The sequence below is a fragment of the Ranitomeya imitator genome, chromosome 2 (genome assembly GCF_032444005.1).
Source record: "Ranitomeya imitator isolate aRanImi1 chromosome 2, aRanImi1.pri, whole genome shotgun sequence".
Taxonomy (NCBI): domain Eukaryota; kingdom Metazoa; phylum Chordata; class Amphibia; order Anura; family Dendrobatidae; genus Ranitomeya; species Ranitomeya imitator.
Window position 1 is genome coordinate 560908787 of NC_091283.1, and position 25838 is coordinate 560934624.

A 25838-nucleotide genomic window follows, 5' to 3' on the forward strand; every position below is an offset into this window, starting at 1 on the left:
GGAGGGAAGACAGCCGGCGTTCAGAGCGCTGCACGTGGAGGAGCTGGAGCTGCGGTGTGCAGTGGGAAGATGGCCGCCGGGGGTTGGGAGGGTAATCTCGCAGAGAGCGAGAAGCAGCAGGACCCAGGATGATGCAAAAAGGTGGGCGGAGCCTATCAGGATGCGGCCTGTGCTAGGCCAAAGCCGGGGACTAAATTTGCGGCTTCAGCCCGGTGCGCCTAGGGGAGACCCTGAAAAAAGGTGAAGGAGCCCTCCGGAACCGCTAGGACGACCGACCCCCCCCCATGTTATGGCACTTACCCCGGATAGAGGGGGAACGCAGAGAAGCTTGCTGCAGGTGAGCTGTGCCCGGGGTGATTAGGACGGTGCAGGGTTGGGGAAGCCTCTATCCACCATCCCCATGAGAGGGGGGTGGAGAGGAACCGTCCGCCTCCTTCCATCATACGCTTTCTCAGTGGTGATGCAGTGGGGGCTGCACGGACGCCACAATGTAGAGTGCCTCTGAACAGCCGAGGGAAAACCTGGTGGGCAGGGCAGAATGTCCGGCAAGAAAGGCCTGGCTGCAGAAGAGGATACGTGGAGGACACTCCATGTGCTCATCTGTAAGGAGGGGGGGGGGGGGGGGAGATCGGTGCCCTTGAAGGGGCCCGTCGCCCCAAAAGTCAGCTTCAGGCAGTGGCATCCCACGTCGCAGGAGAGAATACGGAGAGGTAAAACTCCCGTGCTTGCCTGTTGTTGGTTCGGGAGATCGGAGCCTTGAAAGGTTCCGTCGCCCCTTCGTCCGGTAAAAAAGAAGAGAGTTAAATCCAGTGTGCCTCCTACGGACACTAAACTTGAACTGGGTCTCTGGAAGCCAGCATGAGGGTGTATACTGCAGGGGAGGAGCTAACCTTTTTTTGTCTCAACTTAGTGTCAGCCTCCTAGAGACAGCAGCATAACACCCATGGTCCTGTGTCCCCCAATGTGGGGACGGAGAAAAGGAATATGCTTTTTCTTTTTTGGTGGGGGATGTGGAAAATAAGGAGTGATGCGAATTTATTTCCTTTTTAATTTTTGTAATACTGATAATTTGATCTCCTACGAAGGAACGTCAGAACCAGAGGTAGCAAGATAGTGGCGAACGGGGCCTTCATCAGGACACCACAGTGCTATGGCAACCCTTCGGCGCCCTGCAATCGCTGCATACCTCACAGAATCAAGCTATGTAAATGTAGCTCTAAGAGATTGAAAAAAGCTAGGAAATATAATGCAAAAACCAGAAACCTAGAACTTGTGATATACTGTGTAGGCACGTATTACTACTCACGCTTCTACTCCTGTACAATCTCATTGTGCAGGACCGTAAACATTCATATGTGAATTTATAGACAGGAGTGTCATATGTAAGGTACACATTAATGCTCTTAGCTATAAAAAAAAAAATATAATCCATCTAAGAGAAAAAAAATGGAATTAAAAAGGTACTGAAGTGGTTTTATACTTTTCCTTAATGTGTGCACTTCTACGTAATGAATTGTTCAGAGCAGACAGGAAGGTTTTCATAAATGTGAACATGCAAGAGTGGCCACATTCCACAGTTAATGGATTATGCTGCGGACCTGAAAGTGCTTCTATTTGAATCATATGGTTTGCTTTATTTTATGTTATTCTACTATGGGGCTATGATCAAGTTAGTAAACAAACCGAGGATCCGCTCTTCATTGATTACTGTGATTGCACATGGGCAGCAAACATGCAGCTAAGTGCTAGAAAACCATCATGTAGTCTGAAAAAGTAGAAAAGCAGATTTATGCAAGACCATTTTATGTAATGTAGGGGTTGTGATCAGCCGAGGAAAAAAACCTGGTGGGCAGGGCAGATGTCCGGCAAAAAAAGACCTGGCTGCAGAAGAGGATACGTGGAGGACCTCCATGTGCTCGTCTGTAAGGGGGGTGGGGGAGATCGGTCCCTAGAAAAGGCCCGTCGCCCCCAAAAATCAGCTCAGGCAGTGGCTTCCCACGTCGCAGGATAGGGTACAGAGAGGAGAACTCCCGTGCTCACCTGTTGTTGGTTCGGGGAGATCGGAGCCTTGAAAGGTTCCGTCGCCCCTTCGTCCGATAGAAAAAGGGAAAAAATTAAATCCAGTGTGCCTCCTATGGACACTAAGCTTGAACTGGGTCTCTGGAAGCCAGCATGAGGGTGTATACTGCAGGGGAGGAGCTAACCTTTTTTTGTCTCAGCTTAGTGTCAGCCTCCTAGTGACAGCAGCATAACACCCATGGTCCTGTGTCCCCCAATGTGGCGAAGGAGAAAAGGTCTTTCATATCTTGGCATAAATGGTATTTATTAGTTTCCTTCTTTTCTGAAAGGTATGTATGACTATCTGAGAGGCCCCTAACTTTTAGGATCGCAAACTCAGAAGTCAAGCAGCCAGACATAGGTTCCCGGGGTCTGGATGGTAGATGGTGAAGAAAGTTGCTGACTGGTGGGAGAATCAGAGGACCTTCTAACTTTAGGTACCGTCACATTTAGCGACGCTGCAGCGATATAGACAACGAGCCGATCACTGCATCGTCGCTGTTTAGGTCACTAGGAGACGTCAAACACCGGCAACAGCTGAGCGATGCAGGAGTGATCCAGTGACGTACTTATCGTTCTCACTGGTTGTTCGCTCCATTGAAAACCATTGCAGGCATCGTTGCTTTTGCTGTCAAACATGACGAATCACGCCGACCTGACGACCAAATAAAGTTCCGGACTTTCAGCGACGACCAGCGATGTCACAGCAGGATCCTGATTGCTGCTGCGTGTCAAACACAACGAGATCGCTAACCAGGACGCAGCAACGTCACGGATCGCTGTCGTTCTCATTGGAAAATTGCTCAGTGTGAAGGTACCTTTTAGGTTTTTCAAAGACCTGAACCAGTTTATCTTTGGCCAGAGAGGTGCTAAGTCTTGGTCCTTATCTTCTGTAATGTCCTTGGCAAGACTGGAATGTGCCTATCTACCTACAAATAGGTCTACTTCTGGACGGCCCCATCTTTTGGTTATCATTTGGAAAGTCCCTATATCTAGACTCCATTTGCCTAGATGTACATCTTTCCTGCTCAGAAAGATGGCTTAGACATTGGTGGATCCTTTAAAGTGGAGAGCTGAAAGAGATGTTCCTCTGCCCAAAATTATTGTTGAGACGGACTTTAGATTTTTGTACTTCGTGCTCTCCTGATGGTGGAGATAAGCTACTGTATTCATGTTGCTGGAAAAAACCTTTACATGGGTGCCCTGTACTATGGACGTTTCTGACCTGAGGGCTTCCTCTACTGCTTTAAGATCCCTAAAGTTGGTCGATTTTTACTGGCACCCGCTGTTAATTGTCAGAGGATTCTAAATCCAGGAGACTCCTTTCTCTATATTCCTTGCACTGAGTCACCAGGGGAAAGAGGACTTTACTCCATCAGGCATAGGGATTTTCTTGCTCAAAGATTTCATGGATCTGTCCCACCTTGAAAGGATGTAGGTTTGCGGAACTCTGGCATGGGCTTGGGACCAGGCCACTGCCTGAATGAATAACCTCATGCATCCCATGACTGACATCTCTAATCTTAAGGACACCATCCTCTGGCTCAGTAGGAAGGCCATTTTGGATCTCAAGAGTCCAACAGGATACCTAGGAAGGCTTTCTTGGTGGATGCGCCAAGTCGGATTTCTGAGGATTCACCAGCCACCCTAGGGATGTCAGAATCTGAACAGTTCTCTGCAGGTGTTCCCTGAGCAGAAGTACAGAAGGGGTTACGAGCAGGAAATCATCTAGATAAGGAACAATGCAGATGTCTTGCTTCTTGAAGAATGCTACTACCTCCGCCATGATCTTTATAAACACTCGAGGGGCAGATAGCCCGAAAGGCAGAACATTGAACTAGAAGTTTAATATGTGCCTTCCTTGGGTAACCATGAATCTTAAGAATTTGCGGTAGGCTTGAAGGATTGGAACATGATAACAAGTGTCTTGTAAGTTGATGGTTGCTATGACGAAGTTTTCCCCTATCAGGGAGACGGTAGATTTTTATGGACTCCATCTTGAAACTTCTGTAGGTGATGTATTGGTTCAGAGGCTTTAGGTTTATGATTATTCTGTAAACTGCACTTGGTTTTCTTACAAGAAACAGCCAGGTATGCCTCTATATCTCTGGAACTGGAGAGATTACTCCCAAACATAGCAAATCCTGGAGACCAGACATCATGGCGTTTCGTTGTTCCTGGGAAGAAAGGCGAGTTAGTTGTAGGGGTCAGGAGGAAAATGCTATTCTTACTCTGATAGATTTCAGGATCCACAGATTTGAACAAATAGTCTGCCAATGGGGGAAGAATCACAACATCCAGCCCACTACCGTTCTGGCATCATTGTTTATCTGGTCACTGGTTCTGATAAAGAGGTTTCTGCCTTGTCCCCCTTGAGGTAACTCCATCGTTCCGATTTTTCCTTCCCTCTGTATTGAAGGGGCTGTTTCTGTGGTGGATGAAAGGATTTCCTTCTTGGAGTTTTTCCAGTTCAGGCCAAGATTTCTTGTTATCCGAGGCCTTTTCTAGTAAATCATCTAGCGCCGGGCCAAACATGTATTCTCCCCGAAAAGGAATGGAACAAAGCTTAACTTTGGAAACCAAAATAGCACAGAAAAAAGTGGCACGCACAATCAGCTCAATACACTAATCCCACCTCCCATATGCTGGAGATGCGTTCTTTAGCCACGCCGGATTATGGGTGCTCACTCAGAAAACAGTGTGTACAAGACTTGAATAAAATATTTAAGAAGGAAGAGCACTCACCGTCCGTGCAAAAAGTCCATTCTTTATTGTGGCTTCACATAAAAATAGCAGAACATGGCAGGGAGAAACTGCTCCTGCGCTTCTACGGGTCTGATCGCAGAAGCGCAGGTGCGCGAAACGGCCGTCGTCTCTTTCCACAGTTTCTCCCTGCCATGTTCTGCTATTTTTATGTGAAGCCACAATAAAGAAGGACTTTTTGCACGGACGGTGAGTGCTCTTCCTTCTTAAATATTTTATTTAACTTTGGAAACCACATCTCGTTCCCACAATTGCCTAAAGGAGTTTGACAGAACTGAAGATCTCCCAGCCAGGTTCACTGACTACGCCGATGCATCTGCCAGGAATTCTGTGGCTCCTGCAGAAGAGGCAAGGAAGCTAGTAGATCCTCTCTGGAGGTGCTTATACTGAGCTTATCTTTTAATTGACTCAGGCAATTCGAACCAATGCAGGACATTGTGTCCTCCTCTCTCCGGGAAGGTTGTGATAACTTCCATCAGACTGGTCTCAGAATTAGCAGCTCTCTCTTGCCACACTCCTTTCCTCGTCCTCCTCCTGGACAAGGTGGCCCAACAATCAGTTCCTTCATTCCTTCCCAAGGTTGTCTCCCCCATTCCATATAAACGAGGATATTGTCCTTCCTTCTGTCAGTCTCCTGTCCATCTCCTGGAAAGGTCTCTCCCCAAGCTGGAGCCAGTCAGAGCCTTACATCTCTACTTAAGGACAGTATCCTTCAGACAGTAGGATGAATTCTTTGTCATTCCCGAGGGTCTCCCTGCCTCCAAGTCAACTATCTCTCACTGGATTCGCTCAGCTATATTGGAGGCTTATCAAGTTAAGGATAGACCATCCCACTCCAGGAGTAAGGGGCTCATTCCACCCATTAGGTGGCTTCATGGACTGTTCGCCATCAGTCCCCTGCAACCCAAATCTGCAAGGATGCATCCTGGTCATCTCTTCATACATTTGCAATATTCTACAGGGTGCATACCTATGCCTCGTCTGATGCTGGTCTAGGTAGAAAGAAGCTGCAAGAGGCGGTTGTCCATTGCCAGACCTGATTTGGGTACGTTTATTCTGTTCCCTAACTTTGGACTGCTTTAGGTTGCCCCATGGCTATCCGTGACCCCCAAAGAAGCTATAAAGAAAGAAGGCCTTTGGTACTCACCATAAAATCTCTTTCTTGGAGGAGTTTTCCTTTCGGGACACAGCAACCCTGGTTTGTGACTATGTTGGGCTTGTATATAGTTATTTGTTGTTGCTTCTCCTATTGCTTTTTCACTAACTGATGGCGGTGGTTGTACCTTGTTGATGACAAGCCAACTCTCTTTGTTGCCTAGTGTTAACTTCCCAGTGACAGTAGCATAAACCCATAGCTACTTGTGTCCCCCAATGAAGGATCCCAGAAATAAATTTTACGGCGAGTAACAAAAAAAAGTCTTTTGCCATTTTTCTAGTGTCATTTGTTATCCTTACCTGTGAAATTGCAGATTCTGTGTCTGCCAGTCCAAGGAGGAAAATTCTCACTTTATCAATTTTCACAGGAATAGTCCGCCCTCGCCATTCCACCTCACTCATGGTAGCAGCTTGTTTGGCCCTTGTCTGTGAGATAAGCGCCTGTAAAACAATAGTATGAAGAGACATCAATACAGGATCACTCAGTCATGTGTAGCGTTATTTTCCATTTTGACAGACAAACTGGACACTCAGCCAGTCATCAGGGCACACGGTAAGTCATTCATTGCTCTATGCCACTGCTAAATATTCGAATGGTCAAAGTTTAAACACAAAGTGCTTTCTGTTGCAGGGATTTCCTTGGTTGGACATGCAATTCCTCACACATAATTACTGTCATATGTGACATTGCATCCAATGGTTTGTGATTTTCAATTTTTCAGTTGTCTATGTGGACAACACAAATTAGAAGAGCATTGCAGAAGAGTGACGTGACAAATGCCTAGTCTCAACTCTCTACACATCCTGACATTTACCTATTACCTAATACATGTCGGAGTAGGACAATGTAGTAACAGCAGGGAAATCACCTCTCGTACCCTCAGTCTTATGCAGGCTGGCTTCAAGAGCAACCAACCTTCACCACAACACATGCTGATGACCTTCTGGTTGGAGAACAACCTGCTAATCCTTCTTTACCTATCCATTACCTTTGAAAAGGTGGATCATTCCTTCCAATTCCAGATAATCTACTCTGCAGACATCAAATGTATGACACTACAACCTTTAGGATACAATGTGGTTTTCCAATCTTACATAACCTCCCTTTTATCCTGTGCCACAAGATACAGTCCTTGCTAACCTTCTACAGCTGCAGTCTTGATCAATGTACAATACCCAAATACAGCAAGGTCTAGGGAATCTAATCAACTCTCATGTTAAGACCCAACTTCATTGTGTCACCTCCTTCATAGTTCCCACCTTCTCTAACATGAGTAAAGCCCCTCCAAACACATTAGATGGCTGTCGGCCGATCGATGGTTTGGCTAGCAGTTATCTCGAGTGTTGGCCAAATCAGTTGTTCTGTGTTTTAGGTTCACCTTGGTCTACTGTGTATGGGGACTTAACAGTTCTTTGACTAAACATCTCCAGCAATTACACCATCTCAAGCCTACTGAATGACAATGATTTTGGCGATTACTGCACTCATAAGTATGCTGCATCCTAAGGATAAGTAATTACCGTATATACTCGAGTATAAGCCGAGATTTTCAGCCCAAATTTTTGGGCTGAAAGTGCCCCTCTCGGCTTATACTCGAGTCACGGTCGGCGGCAGGTTCGGCGGGTGAGGGGGAGAGAGGTCTGAGGCATACTCACCTGCTTCCGGGGCTCCTGGCGCTGTCCCTGCAGTCCCACGGTCTTCGGGTGCCGCAGCTCTTCCCCTGTTCAGCGGTCACGTGGGACCGCTCATTAAAGTAATGAATATGGACTCCACTCCCATAGGGGTGGAGCCGCATATTCATTTCTCTAATGAGCGGTAACGGTGACCGCTGATAGAGGAAGAGGCTGCGGCACCCGGAGACCAGCTGTCCGGGAGAAGGAGCCAGGGACGCCAGGAGCAGGTAAGTATTACATATTCACCTGTCCACGTTCCACCCGTCCTCTGGCTCTGACTGTTCAGGTCAGAGGGCGCGATGACGTACTAGTGTGCGCGCCACCCTCTGCCTGATCAGTCAGTGCGGGGAGACGCCGAGACGGGACACTGAGGAGCTGCAAGCAAGAGAGGCGAGTATGTTGGTTTGTTTTTTTTACTGCAGCAGCAGCAATGGCACAGCTTTCTATGGCACATCTATGGGGCAATAATGAACGGTGCAGAGCAATCTATATGGGGCACAGCTTTCTATGGCACATCTATGGGGCAATAATGAACGGTGCAGAGCAATCTATATGGGGCACAACTTTCTATGGCACATCTATGGGGCAATAATGAACGGTGCAGAGCAATCTATATGGGGCACAGCTTTATATGGAGCATCTATGGGGCCATAATGAACGGTGCAGAGCATTATATGTGGGGGACAGCTTTCTATGGCACATCTATAGGGCCATAATGAACGGTGCAGAGCAATCTATATGGGGCACAGCTTTCTATGGCACATCTATGGGGCCATAATGAACGGTGCAGAGCAATATATATGGGGCACAGCTTTCTATGGCACATCTATGGGGCAATAATGAACGGTGCAGAGCAATCTATATGGGGCACAGCTTTCTATGGCACATCTATGGGGCCATAATGAACGGTGCAGAGCAATCTATATGGGGCACAGCTTTCTATGGCACATCTATGGGGCCATAATGAACGGTGCAGAGCATTATATGTGGGGGACAGCTTTATATGGAGCATCTATAGGGCCATAATGAACGGTGCAGAGCAATCTATATGGGGCACAGCTTTCTATGGCACATCTATGGGGCCATAATGAACGGTGCAGAGCAATCTATATGGGGCACAGCTTTCTATGGCACATCTATGGGGCAATAATGAACGGTGCAGAGCAATCTATATGGGGCACAGCTTTCTATGGCACATCTATGGGGCCATAATGAACGGTGCAGAGCAATCTATATGGGGCACAGCTTTCTATGGCACATCTATGGGGCAATAATGAACGGTGCAGAGCATTATATTTTATTGGTATCTATTCTTATTTTTGAAATTTACCGGTAGCTGAATTTCCTACCCTAGGCTTATCCTCGAGTCAATAAGTTTTCCCAGGTTTTTGTGGCAAAATTAGGGGGTCGGCTTATACTCGGGTCGGCTTATACTCGAGTATATACGGTAATATACAAGTCCTGGAAACCCCTTTAATAAAAGCATAAAAACCTTCTAACAAAGTGTTATGAAAGAAAATGCATAAAATATTTCCTTTATTAGGGAGATTAAAAAAAAAGACATACCTCCAGCTTTTCTGCCAGCAGCCCTTCCGCACCTCCACCACGGAGCCTCATTTGCATTAACTCATTCATAGCTGTCTTATCCCCTAATACATTTAAGATCATCATGTTAGTCATAAAAGATTTCATAACTCTCACATCCCACCCTATGTGTGACATGTAGGAAACCTCACCACTTACCGATGTTGTAGGCACAATAGCGGATGTTTGGCGATATCTCATCTACTCTTTGGTTGTACAGCACAGACTGCTCCTCTGTGAAAGCACTGGCCAATTTCTCATAGATGGTTCTGTGAAGAATACACAAAAAACGGTAATTAATCTTACCGATAATTGTATTTCCAGGAATCCATCCTGACAGCACCATGGAGGACGTCCTTCTTATTCGCAGTGGGACAGGAAACATGAGAGTTTAAAAGGACCCTCCCCCTTCCACCCATCAGTGATTTTCCAAAGTAACACATCTGGATGGATGCAAACAGAAAATGTATTTTGAACATAACAAGATTAACACCAATGTTACTTCACATAAGTATAACACGTATTTGTATTAGGGAGGGAACTATCCGTGCTGTCAGGATGGATTCCTGGAAATACAATTATCGGTAAGATTAATTACCGTTTTCCAGGTCACCACCTGACAGCACCATGGAGAAGTACCAAAGGAGACTTCCTGGTTCTAGGGTGGGACTACCGCTTGAAGCACCTTCCTGCCAAAAGCTAACTGAGAAGAGACTACATCTAATTTGTAGTGTTTTGAAAAGGTGCTAATGTTAGACCAAGATGCCGCTTTACAAATCTGATCTATTGAGGCCCCCCCTTTTTCAGCCCAAGATGCGGCCATAGCACTGGATGAATGAGCTTTAAGGCTATCAGGAGGAACTTTTCCCCACGCCTGATAGGCCATGGTAATAGTGGATCTAATCCACCTGGCAATAGTGGATTTTGATGCCTTTTTACCCCTATTAGGACCCCCGTACAGGATGAAGAGATTACTATCCTGTCTCCAGGCCCTAGTCATATCCAAGTATTTCAACACCGTCTCCCTAACATCTAAGTTATGGAAGAAAGCTTCTTTTTGATTTTTAGGAAACTGGCAAAAAGACGGAAGAACGACCTCTTGGTTAATATTTGATACTGAGGCTACTTTGGGAAGAAACCCTGGGTCAAGCCTCAAAACCAACCTATCATCAAATATCTGCAGATAAGGGTTCTGGATGGATAGGGCCTGAAGTTCCCCCAATCCTTTGGCTGATGTAATGGCCACTAAAAATACTGCTTTTAGGGAAAGATTAGCGATATTTATATCCTTCTCTATATCAAAGGGCTCTTCGCATAATACATTAAGGACTAAATTAAGGTCCCAGGGAGGGACAGACTTCCTGATTAGAGGTTTGAGCCTCGAGACTGCTCTAGAGAACCGAGCGATCCAAGGGTGGGCGGCAAGGGAAGAGTCATAAAATACACTGAGGGCTGCAATTTGAACCCTCAAAGTACTCGGTTTGAGCCCCTTCTTGAATCCCTGTTGTAAGAAATCAAGAATCCTGGGTATGTTAGGATGATCAGCATCGACTGTTGTGTCTCCACAAAAACTGCAGAATTTCTTCCAGGTTCTAAGGTATATTGCTGAGGTCACTGGTTTCCTACTTGCTTGTAGAATAGAAATCACTCCTTCTGAAAGGCCTCTTGCCCTCAGGATCTGCCATTCAGGATCCAAGCTGTTAACCGTAGCTTCTCTGGGTTCTGATGGAAGATCGGACCCTGAGAAAGTAAGTCCCCCCTGACTGGAAGATGGTAAGGACTGTCCACTGCCAGCTTCTTTAGAAGGGGGAACCAGCTCCTTCCGGCCCAGAAAGGGACCACCAGGATCACCTGAGCTCTGTCCTCGCAAATTTTTCTGAGTACCCTTGGTACTAATGCCAGAGGGGGAAAGGCGTATAGCAGACCCGAGCTCCATGACTGAGAAAGGGCATCTACCCCTGCTGGATTCTCCTGAGGATTTAGTGAGAAGAAGGTTCTTATTTTTGCGTTCTTTCTGGTTGCGAAAAGATCCACGGTCGGGGTTCCCCAGCGCTGACATAGGGTATCGAAAATTCTGCTGTTCAGTTCCCACTCTATGGGTGATAGCTTTTCTCTGCTCAGGAAATCCGCAACCTGGTTCCTTGAGCCTTCTAAGTGGACTGCTGAAATTGAAAGTACCGATCTTTCTGCCCATTCGAAGATCTGATCCGCCAGATGTTGTAGCTTCGGATGTCTCGGGCCCCCTTGATGGCGAAGGAAAGCTACCGCCGTCGTGTTGTCCGATAGGATCTTTAGATGTCTGTTCCTTAATAGGGTCCGGGCTGAACACTGAACCTTCCAAACCACCTGTAGCTCTCTGTGGTTTGAGGAATTGTTGCTCTCTTCCGAATTCCATTGTCCCTGGTAGTATCTTCCGAGAACCTGGCCGCCCCAACCTTGTTGACTCGCGTCCGTTGTTACCGTGACGGCCGGGGTCTGGATCCATGGGACCCCCACCTGAAGGTTCTCTGACACCGTCCACCATCGCAGGGATTTCTTGACTCGATAGGATAGGACAAACTGTCTGTCCAACGAAGACTGTCTTCTGTCCCATGTTGTTAGAACCGCTTTTTGTAGTTGACAGGAATGGAATTGGCTCCAGCTGACGCATGGGATACAGGCTGTCATTAGGCCTAGGATCTTCATTGCATCTCTTATCGTCACCCAAGTTCTTGCAAACTGTCGAACCTTCTCTATCAGGTCTGACCGTCTTCTGTCTGGAAGAAAAGACTTCCTGATGTTTGAGTCTAGTATTACACCCAGAAACTGTCTCCTTGATCTTGGGGTTAAGTGTGATTTCTTCCAGTTCAACACCCAACCTAGATTCTGCAGTGTGGAGATCACCAATCGAGAGTCGATCCTGAGTTGGGACTCTGAGTCTGCAACTAACAGGAAATCGTCTAGATATTGTACTATAATGATGTCTCGCTTCCTTAGGTAAGACACGATCTCTATGATGAGTTTTGTGAAAACTCTCGGAGCCGATGCCAGTCCAAATGGAAGGCAACGGAATTGATAGTGGAGGACTGAACCCTCTTTCTCTATCGCGAATCTTAGGTACTTTTGATGTTGTGAAGAAATTGGAACGTGGTAATACGCACTTTTTAGATCCAAAGTGCACATTACCACGTCCTTCCCTAATAGGGGAATTGTGGAGCGAATGGACTCCATCTTGAATTTCTTGTACGACAACCATCTGTTTAGCGGCCTGAGATTTATGATGGTTCAGGATTCTCCTGACGGTTTTATTATAGAGAAAAGACCCGAGTAGTGACCTGTTCCCATTTGGTGAGGAGGTACGGGAGTTATTGCCTCCATCCGGAGGAGATCCTGAATGTCTGACCACATTGGTGAGACTGAAGAGAGACGGGCGTTGGAAATGAAAAATCTCTCTGGGGGACGAGATACAAACTCTATCCTGTACCCCTGAGATATAACCTGAAGGACCCAAGGATTTGAGGTAATTTTTTTCCACTCCTCCAGGTAATTCAACAACCGACCCCCTATCCTGGTGGCGTCATTTCCTTCGGAACGCAGACCTGGGGTTTGAGGGACCTGGATCTCTATTTCGGTTCCTATTTTCTCCCCCTTACTGATAACTCCATCTCCCCTGTTTACCTTTACCCCTATAGTCTGATCTCTGACTGTAATAGGGTCTACGAAAGGGCTGGAATTTTTTCTTTTTCTCTTCTGGAAACCCCTTCTTTTCATCAGAAGCTTTCTCCAGAATGTCATCTAATACAGGCCCAAAAACATGGCCACCTGAAAAGGGAATGGAACATAGTTTGTTCTTAGAAGGAACATCCCCCGACCAGCTTTTTAACCAAATGGCCCTACGGGCTGCATTAGATAGTGATTGCCCCCTGGCTGTGAACCTGACTAATTCTGCCGTAGCATCTGCAAGGAAACCTGTGGCTAGTTTAAGTAAAGGGACGGCATTGATGATAGTTTCCCTAGAAGTCTTGGCTGACAATTGATCCTTTAAATCGTCAACCCACAGATGCATGGCTCTCGCCACAGAAGTCGCCGCAATATTTGTGCGGATCACAGCGGCCGAACTTTCCCAAGCTTTCTTAAGGAGGCCATCTGCCTTTCTGTCCATGGGCTCCTTTAAATTCGAGGAGTCCTCGAACGGAATGGCAGTTCTCTTGGACACTTTCGCTAGTGGGATGTCAATTTTTGGTATATCTTCCCAGTCTTTGACCTCCTCATGGTTAAAGGGAAGACGGAGTCTAAAGTCTCTCGGGATCGATATCCTCTTCTCTGCCTCCTCCCACTCTTCCAAAATCATTGAGCTGCGGGAAGAGGTTAAGAAGGGGTCAGTAGCTGCAATCTCTGAGCAAAAGCCGAGACTGAACTCGGACTCACCGAATGTGGGCATTAACTGGAAAGACTTTTGAAGTCTGCGAACGCAGCCCCCCAAACATCTCATCTTGTACGGAGAGAGAGGTAGAAGGTTCTTCAACCTGCATAGTTTGCCTGACCGCACCCAGCAGTTCATCAATATCATTGGAAGAGAATAGATACTTTTTCCCCTTCTGAGGAGGGTCTCTACATACTTCCTCCTCTTCCTCTATATCAGATTCTGATGGACTGTCCTCAGACGATGAATCTGACTCTCTCTGCCTCTTCCTAGACCTGGGAGGATCCTGGAACTCAGGCTGGATCGGCTGGGAGGCGGATATGTTAGATATAGAAGCCTGCACTTCTTCTCTAACCATAGCTCTCATGCTTGTTAATAGAGAGGCCTGTTCCTCTCCTACAATACGAGCGGTGCAGGACTCGCACAGAGGCTTCTGCCATGAGGCAACAAGTTTTGTAGCACATATTGGACATCTCTTAGTTCTGCCCGTCTTCTTATCCCCAGATGAAGGACGCCCCTGGAACAGACAAAGGGACCACTACTAGTACCTTTAATGGGCCTATAAGGAGCGCACCTCTAAGCGGGACTCACATGCGTCAGGGAATCCTGTTTCCCCGGGGCTTCTACGCTGACAGCCGGTATAGCACCTGGGTCCATTACAGCTGCGGTGCCTAGCGCTATCTAGCCACTTACCTTAAATCCTTTTGCTTGTGTCCCAGTCCTCCAACAGGAGCGAAGAGGAAGACCGCCCCCTTGCTGCCGCCCTGACCCGGAAGTGATGCGGCAGCGGTGAACCGGAAGTTCAAAGCCCATTTACCGCCGAGGAACACATGGAGTCCAGCGTTCTCTCCAGCATTCTGCCGAACCTGCCTCTCCTTGCCGGACTATCTGCGAAGGGATCACCCTGCAGAGACCATGCGCAGGTATGCTTGGGGTAGTCATCCGAGGTCGAGAGCCCCCCCCCAGGGGGAAGCGACCTCCTCGCCAGGAGCAGCGCTGCACTGGCGTCGCTGAGGGACCCGCTTAATTGGGTGTCGGCGATACAGAGATTCGGCCCGTGGGAAGGAAGAGGCTGAGCCCCCCCGATCCGCACGCTCTGTAGGGACAGCGATCTCTCGTCGTTCCTATCCACAGTGGGACAGGAAAAACACTGAAGGGTGGAAGGGGGAGGGTCCTTTTAAACTCTCGTGTTTCCTGTCCCACTGCGAATAAGAAGGACGTCCTCCATGGTGCTGTCAGGTGGTGACCTGGAAAATAAGATAAGATATATTAGCGTTACCAGAAAGATGCTATTCAGACAGATCCCAACGGCACTCACTTGCACTTATTGAAGGCTTTCATGGCCTCTTGCCATCGTTGCAACTCAAACTGCAGCATGCCATTAAGATATGCACTGTAGGCCTGCAAAGGAAGAAAAGAAACCTCAGACATCCAAAGTTTTATCATTAACAAAATGTTTCCTATTTTCCATCATGCTGGGACCCATTTATATGCTTTGGGCCTGAAAAGTGCATATGGATCATGACAGAGCTGTCCTGGGGTCACCTTGAGAATTGAAGATGCCAGGAAAACAAATTCTCATTCAAATTGTACCATGTCAGAACATATGAAATACCTGTTTCCTTACTTGATGGGTATGCCAAAGTGACACCTACAAATCTTAGTCCTAACAGGTTAAAGAGTCACCATCCCTTCTCAAATTTTAAAGATCTTGCAGAAAAGGATGTTTGCAAGAAACCAGATTGCACAGAACACTTTGGTCCCAATTCATCAAGACCGATTTGAATAATACCATTCTTGATGAGGGGGCATTTTGGAGTAATAAGCTCATTATTCATTAAGAGGAGTGCGAATCTGAAAAGTGGTGTGCCTTTTGTCATAAATCTTACTCCAGGCAGGGACTGGAGTAAAGTTTATGGCGTAAGGGACGCCACAGCTCATCACTAAGTAGAAGAGCTAAGGTGTCACACCCCGTCCCACCTCAGCTATGTCCATTTTACCAGAAATAGGTGAAACTTGCAAAAAAGGGTAAAAGCTTCAAAATCTTTGCGCAATTCTGGCATAATCACTTGGATGAAACAGAAGCTATGTTTATGCACAGGAAACATACGAAAATACTATTATTATTTAAATCTCAATTGTCCCTTTTACATGCCATGTGTGATAGGCAATTATGGGTCTTTCTAGAAATCCACATTTGCTCCCCTCCTCTTCCAAAAGACTCCTTTCAAGACGATTCCACCAAGCCATTGTTCACTCTCCCTTATTCCACCAGCCAAACATTCTTCATCTGGGGCAGAGATAAATTTTCCAGTAAACTGATCTCCGATTATCTAGTCTCTGGATTAACCTGAACTTTGATCAAAAATCCTCTAAGGTCCAACTTCACATTAGTGAGAGGTGTAAGGGATTTTCCAAAATGTATAATCTCCTATGCGCTTCAGTGGTAATTCTTTTTGCAGATATTGTCTTTAAAAACAATCCTTGAATTGGTGAAATATTCAGATATTTGCAGCTGAAGCAATGGGTCAAGGTCTCCTAGAACTAATCAATCCACTCCATAGACTGACCAGTTTTCAATCAATTTGCCTAAACTTCTCTCTGAAAAGGGTAGATAAGTCTTAAGGTACCGTCACACTGAACGATATCGCTAGCGATCCGTGACGTTGCAGTGTCCTGGCTAGCGATATCGTTCAGTTTGACAGGCAGCAGCAATCTGGATCCTGCTGTGCCATCGTTGGTCGGAGCAGAAAGGCCAGAACTTTATTTCGTCGCTGGATCACCCGCTGACATCACTGAATCGGCGTGTGTGACGCCGATTCAGCGATGTCTTCACTGGTAACCAGGGTAAACATCGGGTTACTAAGCGCAGGGCCGCGCTTAGTAACCCGATGTTTACCCTGGTTACCAGCGTAAACGTAAAAAAAACCAAACACTACATACTTAAATTCCGGTGTCTGTCCCCCGGCACTGTGCTTCTCTGCACTGGCTGTGAGCGCCGGCCAGCCGTAAAGCACAGCGGTGACGTCACCGCTCTGCTTTACGGCTGGCCGGCGCTGACAGTGCAGGAAAGCACAGCGCCGGAGGACAGACACCGGAATGTAAGTATGTAGTGTTTGTTTTTTTACGTTTACGCTGGTAACCAGGGTAAACATGGGGTTACTAAGCGCGGCCCTGCGCTTAGTAACCCGATGTTTACCCTGGTTACCAGGGGACCAGCATAGTTGGTCGCTGGAGAGCTGTCTGTGTGACAGCTCTCCAGCGACCACACAGCGACGCTGCAGCGATCGGGATCGTTGTCTAGATCGCTGCAGCGTCGCTTAATGTGACGGTACCTTTAGACTCCTCTCACAATAATAATCTCTCAAAATTCAAACAATAATACACTGTGTTCCAAATTATTATGCAAATAATATTTCCTCATATTTTCTCTAAATTACCTATCTGAATTGCAGTCATTGTTATTTTCCAGTCATCTACTATTCTAGTATAATGGCAATGTTTTGGAACAAACTGCCTATGAAAACAGTATCTTTTTAAAAAAAATAAACACTCAAAATGTGCACAGCAGAGTTTTCAACCTTTTTGATTTAATTTTGAACAAAAAAAATGGTCATTTGTGAAGTTATAAGCATTATCAGCTTATTACAAAATGAAATCAAACAGTTTTCAAGTGAAAACTTTATTCTAGGTGATGTTACATTTGCACTGTCGTCCATTGAATTTGTCAGTTTTTGGATGGTTTCTGCTTCAATTGTTTTGCATGTGGACAGAATACCCTCCCAGAGCTGTTGCTTAGATGTGAACTGCCTCCCGCCATCATAGACACTCCTTTTGATGATGCTCCAGAGGTTCTCAATGGGGTTGAGATCAGGGGAAGATGGTGGCCACACCATAAGTTTGTCCTCTTTTATGCCCATAGCAGCCAGAGATGCAGATGTGTTTTTTGCAGCATGAAACGGTGCATTATCATGCATGAAAATGATCTTGTTGCGGAAAGCACGGTTCTTCCTCTTGAACCATGGCAGGAAGTGTTGTTTTAGAAACTCCACATAAGTTATGGAGTTCATCTTTACCCCTTCAGGGATCATAAAGGGTCTGAAAATCTCTCTCCCCATGATTCCAGGCCAAAACATTACTCCACCTCCTCCTTGTTGGCGCCTTGGCTGTTTTCATGGGGTGTCCATCAACCAGCCATCCTCCACTCCATCCATCTGGACCATCGAGCGTTGCACGGCACTCATCGGTGAACAAAACAGTTTGGAAGTCAGTCTTCATGTATCATTTGGCCCACTGGAGCCGTTTCTGCTTGTGTGCAGTGGACAGAGGTGGTCGACAGGATGACTTACGCACAGCTGCAAACCTCTGAAGGACCCTGCATCTTGTTGTTCTGGGGACGTTGGAGGCACCAGCAGCTTCAAAAACTTGTCTGCTGCTATGACAAGGCATTTTTGCAGCTGCTCTTTTAACCTTACGCAATTGCCTGTTGGAAAGAGTCCTCAATTTTCCCTTATCAGCACGCACACGTGTGTGCTGGGAATCGGCTACATACTTCTTGATTGAGCGATGATCACGATGAAGTGTCTTGGCAATGTTGATTGTAGTCATGCCTTGACCTAAATACTCCACAATTTGTTGCTTCTCAGCAGCCGACACATCCTTTTTCTTTCCCATTTTGGCCAAAAATGTAGGCTGCTTAATAATGTGGAACAGCCTTCTTAAGTAGTCTTGCCTTTATTTGGACACACCTGCCAAACTAATTTGCACAGGTATCTGCAATTGCTTTCAGTGATATAAAGAGCCCTGTCACACATCACCATCAATGAGTTTAAATGACAAACAAAAAAATTCTAACCTTATCATTCCTAAACTCTTTTGTGCATAATAATTTGGAACAGTGTATAGTTAAACAGGAGTCTGACTTGAACACGACCACTGAGGAAGTAAACTGGCTGGTCTTAAATACTCTCTTGTCCTATGAATACCATAATTATAGAATAATGAATTATAGAATAATTAATTATAGAATCTGTCTATCAGGTTTTAATGTGATAGCATATGGTACCTGCCCAAGTCAAGAAGGCCATACCAGATTTCTCTCCTCTCCACTTCTGTGGATGAGGTTTGCTAGAGTAGAGGTTACTTATCTGGTGCTCATTAGTGATGTGTGAACATGCTTGGATAACGCCTTATCTGGGCACGTTCACTCATCACTAGTGGTCATACTACAGGATGGTTTGGCTCTGGTGTAGAGATTACTCTCTACATTCTTTTTACATTTCTATATCCAACTATTGAAAATCCGCAGGACAGCACTTCTACAAAATGCTAACATATTGTCAAGTTCACTCCCTGTTGTCACACAATTGCAAAAACCTGGAAAAAAAAATAAACTGTCTATTTGGAGTAGTGAAGCCCACAATGGATGGTTTCCGTTAAAACTAAAAAAATTACCAGCATTTTAACAGATAAAAATACTAAATTCACCAAAATCTGGTCGCCCTGGATCACATGCGCTCACGGATAACCTATGTTCTGTCATTATAAGGAAACATTATTGCCCCTACTGTTTCCCCTCCACCTCATTTTCTTTATTACGGTATATTTCTTTTTTTTAATTTGGCATCATATTACTTTATTAGAAGCATAAAACGATCTGCTGCTATTTTATGTAGCTATCCATTTAACATTATGTAATCTTATCGTCATTCGAAGCAAAAGTTTTGCATTTGTATTTTTTTGTAAAATCCAATAAGAAAATTGTTAAAGTTAAGACGAACTGAGTATATCGTTAAGATTGATGTTTCTATTGCCTAAATAATTGTTTATTTGTATACATCTCGGCATGGTTAGTGCCTGATGACTATGTTGTTTTTCTCTTTATATATTCAATAAAGATAAAAGTTAAAAAAAAAAAAAGTAAGGAGAACCAAAGACAAAGATAAAACTTTTTAAGATGCAAAAAACCCACAACCAATCCCAGCAGAACAGGCAGTACACTCGCTGAGCGCTTCTGATCATCATGTCAAGTCAAAAGCTTTCCCCAACAGAGCAGTTGTTCTTTCACTACACTGCTACAACATCTGGCAGTACCTGAGCTTCCAGCTTTGTCTTTGCATCAACACGATCACTTTCACACAGCCGTTCCAAGTCCTCTCCATGCTTTACGGCCTTTCGCAGCCGGGAGACCAAGTGAAAACGTTTACGAGGTTCGGTGTTGGCCTCTGTTTTAAGCTGCATGGCATAGCTCCAAGCTCTCTCCGCATCCATCAAAATGAGCAGTAGATACCTGCAAGAAACTAACTATTACAGGAGAATATTCTGAGGAATAAAAAAAAAAATGTAAGAACAACTTGTAATATACAAAAGGGAAAACAAAACAGGATTTCTGGGGTATATGGGATATCTCTGCGGTGGGTATGGATTCGTCAGATTACTGGCAAATCTACTATATAAAGGTGTGTGTGTGTGTGTGTGTGTGTGTGTGTGTGTGTGTGTGTGTGTGTGTGTGTGTGTGTGTGTGTGTGTGTGTATGTCCGGGATTGGCATCTGCACCGTCGCAGCTACAGCCACAAAATTTTGCAGTCACACGTCTGGACCCCGAGAGCGTCATAGGTTGTATTGTGAGGCGAAATTTTAACCCCGCGCGTTCCAATTCACCAAACAATTTTGCCCCTATCTACATAATGGGGAAAAAGTGAAATGAAACGTGTTGGAGGCGTCGCAGCTACAGCCACAAAATTTTGCACAGTCACACGTCTGGACCCTGAGAGCGTCATAGGCTATGTTGTGAGGTGAAATTTTAACTCCGCGTTTTCCAATTCACCAAACTATTTTTCCACTATCTACATAATGGGGAAAAGTGAAAGGAAAAGTGTTGGAGGCAAATTGACAGCTGCCAGATGTGAACAAGGGGGACTTAAAGAATGAGAGCGATGGCGCAAAAGAGTATATACCGTACAGTTGCTAAGGTGGGGCCCCAACATGAGATACTCACCACACATGGGGATATGAACACACACACACAAAATGCGCCACACACTACTACGTGCTTGAACACATATACCACCCTCAGCACACATTTCACCACACATACACCAACCTCGCCACATAAAAGTCGAAACACAAAAGTCGCCGCTCAAAACTCGCCACATGCAAAAACTAGGCTCACGCAAAACTCGCCACAAGTGCAAAACTCACCTCATGGAAAACTCGCCACACGCAAAACTTGCACACGCGGAAAAATTGCCACATGCACAAAATTTGCAACACATGCAAAAGTTGCCTCACACAAAACTTGCACATACTCAAAAGGCACCAGACATAAAACTCACCACACGCAAAACTCGCCATGCGCAAAACTTGCTGCACACAACTTGCTACACTAACCTGTTACATGCAACTCTACACACAAAAAGTTGCTACACGCATGTTGCCACACAAAACTCATCTCACAAAAGTCGCTACATGCATGTTGCCACACACAACTCAACACACACAACTTGACAAACGAAACTCGCCCTAAAACACACACAAGTCTGGTATTAGCCTTCAAAAATAAAAATCTGATTAATAAGCAGACAAACTACAAGAGCAACAAATGTACCATATAGGAAATACGGCAGCTGTCAGTCACATGACCTGTCTATTATGTGTATGTGTGAGCTAATATATACTGCCAGGGGGAGGGCTTCCTGTTGGCTGGGGATTTATCAGGCTGCCAATTTATCTTACAAATACTGAGGTAAAAATACTGAGCAAATAACGTGTTAACGAGGTCTAATACAGGAGATCACACAGGTATATACTATATACAGGGGAGATGACACAGATATATACTATATACAGGAGAGATAACACAGGTATATACTATATAGAGGAGGAGATGACATACAGGTACATACTATATACAGGAGGAGATGACATACAGGTATATACTAAATACAGGAGATGACACACAGGTATATATTATATACAGGAGCAGATTACCTACAGGTATATACTATATACAGGAGGAGATGACATACAGGTATATGCTATATATAGAAGATGACATACAGGTATATACTATATACAGGGGAGATGACACAGGTATATACTATATACAGGAGGAGATGACATACAGGTATATACTATATATAGAAGGAGATGACATACAGGTATATACTATATATAGGAGATGACATACAGGTATATACTATATATAGGAGATGACATACAGGTATATACTATATATAGGACGAGATGACATACAGGTATATACTATATACAGGGGAGATGATACAGCAGGTATATACTATATACAGGGGAGATGACACAGCAGGTATATACTATATACAGGGGAGATGACACACAGCAGGTATATACTATATACAGGGGAGATGACATACAGGTATATACTACATACAGGAGATGACATACAGGTGTATACTATATATAAGGGAGATGACAAACATGTATATACTGAGGTGAAAATGAGAGCTGTGAGGTGAAAATGAAAAGGTGTGAGTGCAAAATGAGAGGAGTGAGGGAAAATAGTGTAGTGATCAGAAAATCACAGATGTGAGGTCGAAATGACAAGTGTTCGGGGGGAATGAGAGGTGTGAGGGAGAAAATGAGAGATGTGAGGGGGAAAATGAGAGGCGTGATGGGAAAATAAGAGAAGTGACGTGCTATAACTAACCACAGATATTTACTATGCCCAGGCAACGCCGGGCTCTTCAGCTAGTCTAATATATAAAGCTGTATGTGTGTATGTATGTGTGTATGTCCGGGATTGGCATCTGCACCGTCGCAGCTATAGCCACAAAATTTTGCACAGTCACACGTCTGGACCCTGAGAGCGTCATAGGCTATGTTGTGAGGTGAAATTTTAACCCTGCGCTTTCCAATTCACCAAACAATTTTGCCCCTATCTACATAAAGGGGAAAAAGTGAAAGGAAAAGTGTTGGAGGCAAATTGACAGCTGCCAGATGTGAACAAAGGGGCCTTAAAGAGTGAGAGCGATGGCGCCAAAGAGTATATACCGTATAGTTGCTAAGGTGGGGCCCCGACATGGGATACTCACCACACACGGGGATATGAACACACACACACAAAAGGCGCCACACACTACCACGTGCTTGAACACATATACCACCCTCAGCACACATTTCACCACACATACACCAACCTCGCCACATAAAAGTCAAAACACAAAAGTCGCCACTCAAAACTTGCCACGCGCAAAACTCGCCACATGCAAAACTAGGCTCACGCAAAACTCACCTCATGGAAAAATCGCCACATGCAAAACTTGCACACGCGGAAAAATTGCCACATACAAAAGTTGCCTCACACAAAACTTGCACATACTCAAAACGCACCACACAAAACTCACCACGCGCAAAACTTGCTGCACACAACTTGCTACACTAACCTGTTACATGCAACTCGACACACAAAAAGTTGCTACACGCATGTCACCACACAAAACTCATCTCACAAAAGTCGCTACATGCATGTCGCCACATGCAACTCAACACACACAACTTGACACATGAAACTCGCCCTAAAACACACACAAGTCTGGTATTATCCTTCAAAAATAAAAATCTGATTAATAAGCAGACAAACTACAAGAGCAACAAATGTACCATATAGGAAATCCGGCAGATGTCAGTCACATGACCTGTCTATTATGTGTATGTGTGAGCTAATATATACTGCCAGGAGGGAGGGCTTCCTGTTGGCGGGGGATTTATCAGGCTGCCAATTTAGCTTACAAATACTGAGGTAAAAATACTGACCAAATAACGTGTGAACGCGGTCTAATACAGGAGGAGATGACACACAGGTATATACTATATACAGGAGAGATGACAGGTATATACTATATACAGGAGGAGATGACACACAGGTATATACTATATACAGGAGAGATGACAGGTATATACTATATACAGGAGGAGATGACACACGTATATACTTTATACAGGAGGAGATGACACACGTATATACTTTATACAGGAGGAGATGACATACGGGTATATACTATATACAGGAGGAGATGACAGGTATATACTATATACAGGAGGAGATGACACACAGGTATATACTATATACAGGAGGAGATGACACAGGTATATACTATATACAGGAGGAGATGACATACAGGTACATACTATATACAGGAGGGCATGACACAGGTATATACTATATACAGGGGAGATGACACAGGTATATACTATATACAGGAGGACATGACACAGGTATATACTATATACAGGAGGAGATGACATACAGGTACATACTATATACAGGGGCGATGACACAGGTATATACTATATACAGGAGGAGATGACATACAGGTATATACTATATACTGGAGGAGATGACACACAGGTATATACTATATACAGGAGCAGATGATACAGGTATATACTATATACAGGAGGAGATGACACATAGGTATATAGAGGAGATGACATACAGCAGGTATATACTATATACAGGAGATGACATACAGGTATATACTATATATAGGAGATGACATAGGTATATAGTATATACAGAAGAGATGACATACAGGTATATAATATACAGGAGGAGATGACACATGGGTATATACAATATACAGGAGAAGATGACATTCAGCAGGTATATACTATTTACAGGGGTGATGACATACAGGTATATACTATATACAAGAGAAGACATACAGGTGTATACTATATATAAGGGAGATGACAAACATGTATATACTGAGGTGAAAATGAGGGGTGTGAGGTGAAAATGAAAAGGTGTGAGTGAAAAATGAGAGGAGTGAGGGAAAATAGTGGAATGATTGGAAAATGACAGATGTGAGGTCGAAATGACAAGTGTTAGGGGGGAATGAGAGGAGTGAGGGGGAAAATAAGAGGAGTGAGGGGGAAAATGAGAGGTGTAACGGAGAAAATGAGAGGTGTAAGGGAGAAAATGAGAGGTGTAAGGGAGAAAATGAGAGGCATGATGGGAAAATAAGAGACGTGAGGTGCTATAACTAACCACAGATATTTACTATGCCCAGGCAACGCCGGGCTCTTCAGCTAGTATATAATATTATTGCATCTGTGTATAAATTATCATTATGTATGTGCCTGTATAACAACAGGTGACAACATACAGCCATTAGTCCATATCAGATATAAAGCAGGGTACCTGGCTGATAGAAAACATGAGACATACCTGTTATCAGCTAGCATCTCCACAGTCACTTTCTTTCCAGTAAATTTGTGTCTGTTTCCCATCTTAAAATTGAGAGTTTTCCTCAGACGTCTCAGGCGACGTGAACAATAGCCCCTAAAAGTCCAAAAAAACACTCATCACTCACAGGTTATAGAACATGGATGGGAGAATCGGGAGAAGAGTGATCAGGAGAACGACCCTTGGTCTGGCAGATACCTAATGTGTGTATGTACCCCTATCTCTGGAAATCCACTGTTGGGGTATGCTTACACTGAGTATTTCCGAAGAGTGTTTTCAAAGCGGAGCCTCACCAAAATCCTAAAAAAAATTACTACAAAAACCTCTTTCCAATTCATTTTCAAGGGAAAACCATTTCACTGTTGAGGACATTTTTTTTAGTCTTTTTTTCCTAAAGAGGATTTGAAAAACACTTGGTAGAGTAAAAACGTACATCCTGAAAGAAATCTCTCCAAACTTGACATCATCCAATCAAAAGGCTACAAAGAATTCTTCAGAAATTAAAAAAAAAAAACTTCTCAAAATATTTCCCAAAACAAGATATTTTCCTTAGGGTATGTTTCCACGTGCCGGATTACATCAGGATTAGCTGTGGATTGAAAGCTGCGTAGAGCCGCAGCGTCCAGATATTACAGCATAGTGGAGGAGATTTTATGAAATCCCGTCTCCACTATACATGCGAACACGCACCCGGCGGCCCTGCGTTTCCGGACATGCGGCGAGTCTTTTTAGAACGCAGCATATCTGTGTACCTTGAGGCAATGCTGTGTCACCGCAAGGTAAATCACAGGGCCCTATGTATGGGATGCGGAAACTACGGATGTGTGCAATGAACACATCCAGAATCACCGCGTGTACAGAAAGGGGCGGCACTTTGGGCGAAGTGGGTTTTCTGCTCCGTCAAAAGCGCCATGATTACGGACCGTGGACACGCACCCTTAGACACTTTTGCCTGAAATACTCATGACTTTTGAATTC

General features: G+C 44.8%; 1 protein-coding gene across 1 annotated transcript in view; it reads right to left on the minus strand.

The window, feature by feature from the left end:
• SRP68 (signal recognition particle 68) overlaps window positions 1-25838 on the minus strand; it is a 72381-nt gene that overhangs the window by 40105 nt on the left and 6438 nt on the right. Inside the window, exons 3-8 of the mRNA XM_069752062.1 lie at window positions 24843-24956; window positions 19730-19925; window positions 14955-15037; window positions 9394-9503; window positions 9217-9299; window positions 6277-6417 (exon numbers count right to left, since the gene is read on the minus strand). Of these exons, the coding sequence (XP_069608163.1) occupies window positions 6277-6417; window positions 9217-9299; window positions 9394-9503; window positions 14955-15037; window positions 19730-19925; window positions 24843-24956 (727 nt within the window). The remainder of the gene's footprint in view (window positions 1-6276; window positions 6418-9216; window positions 9300-9393; window positions 9504-14954; window positions 15038-19729; window positions 19926-24842; window positions 24957-25838) is intronic.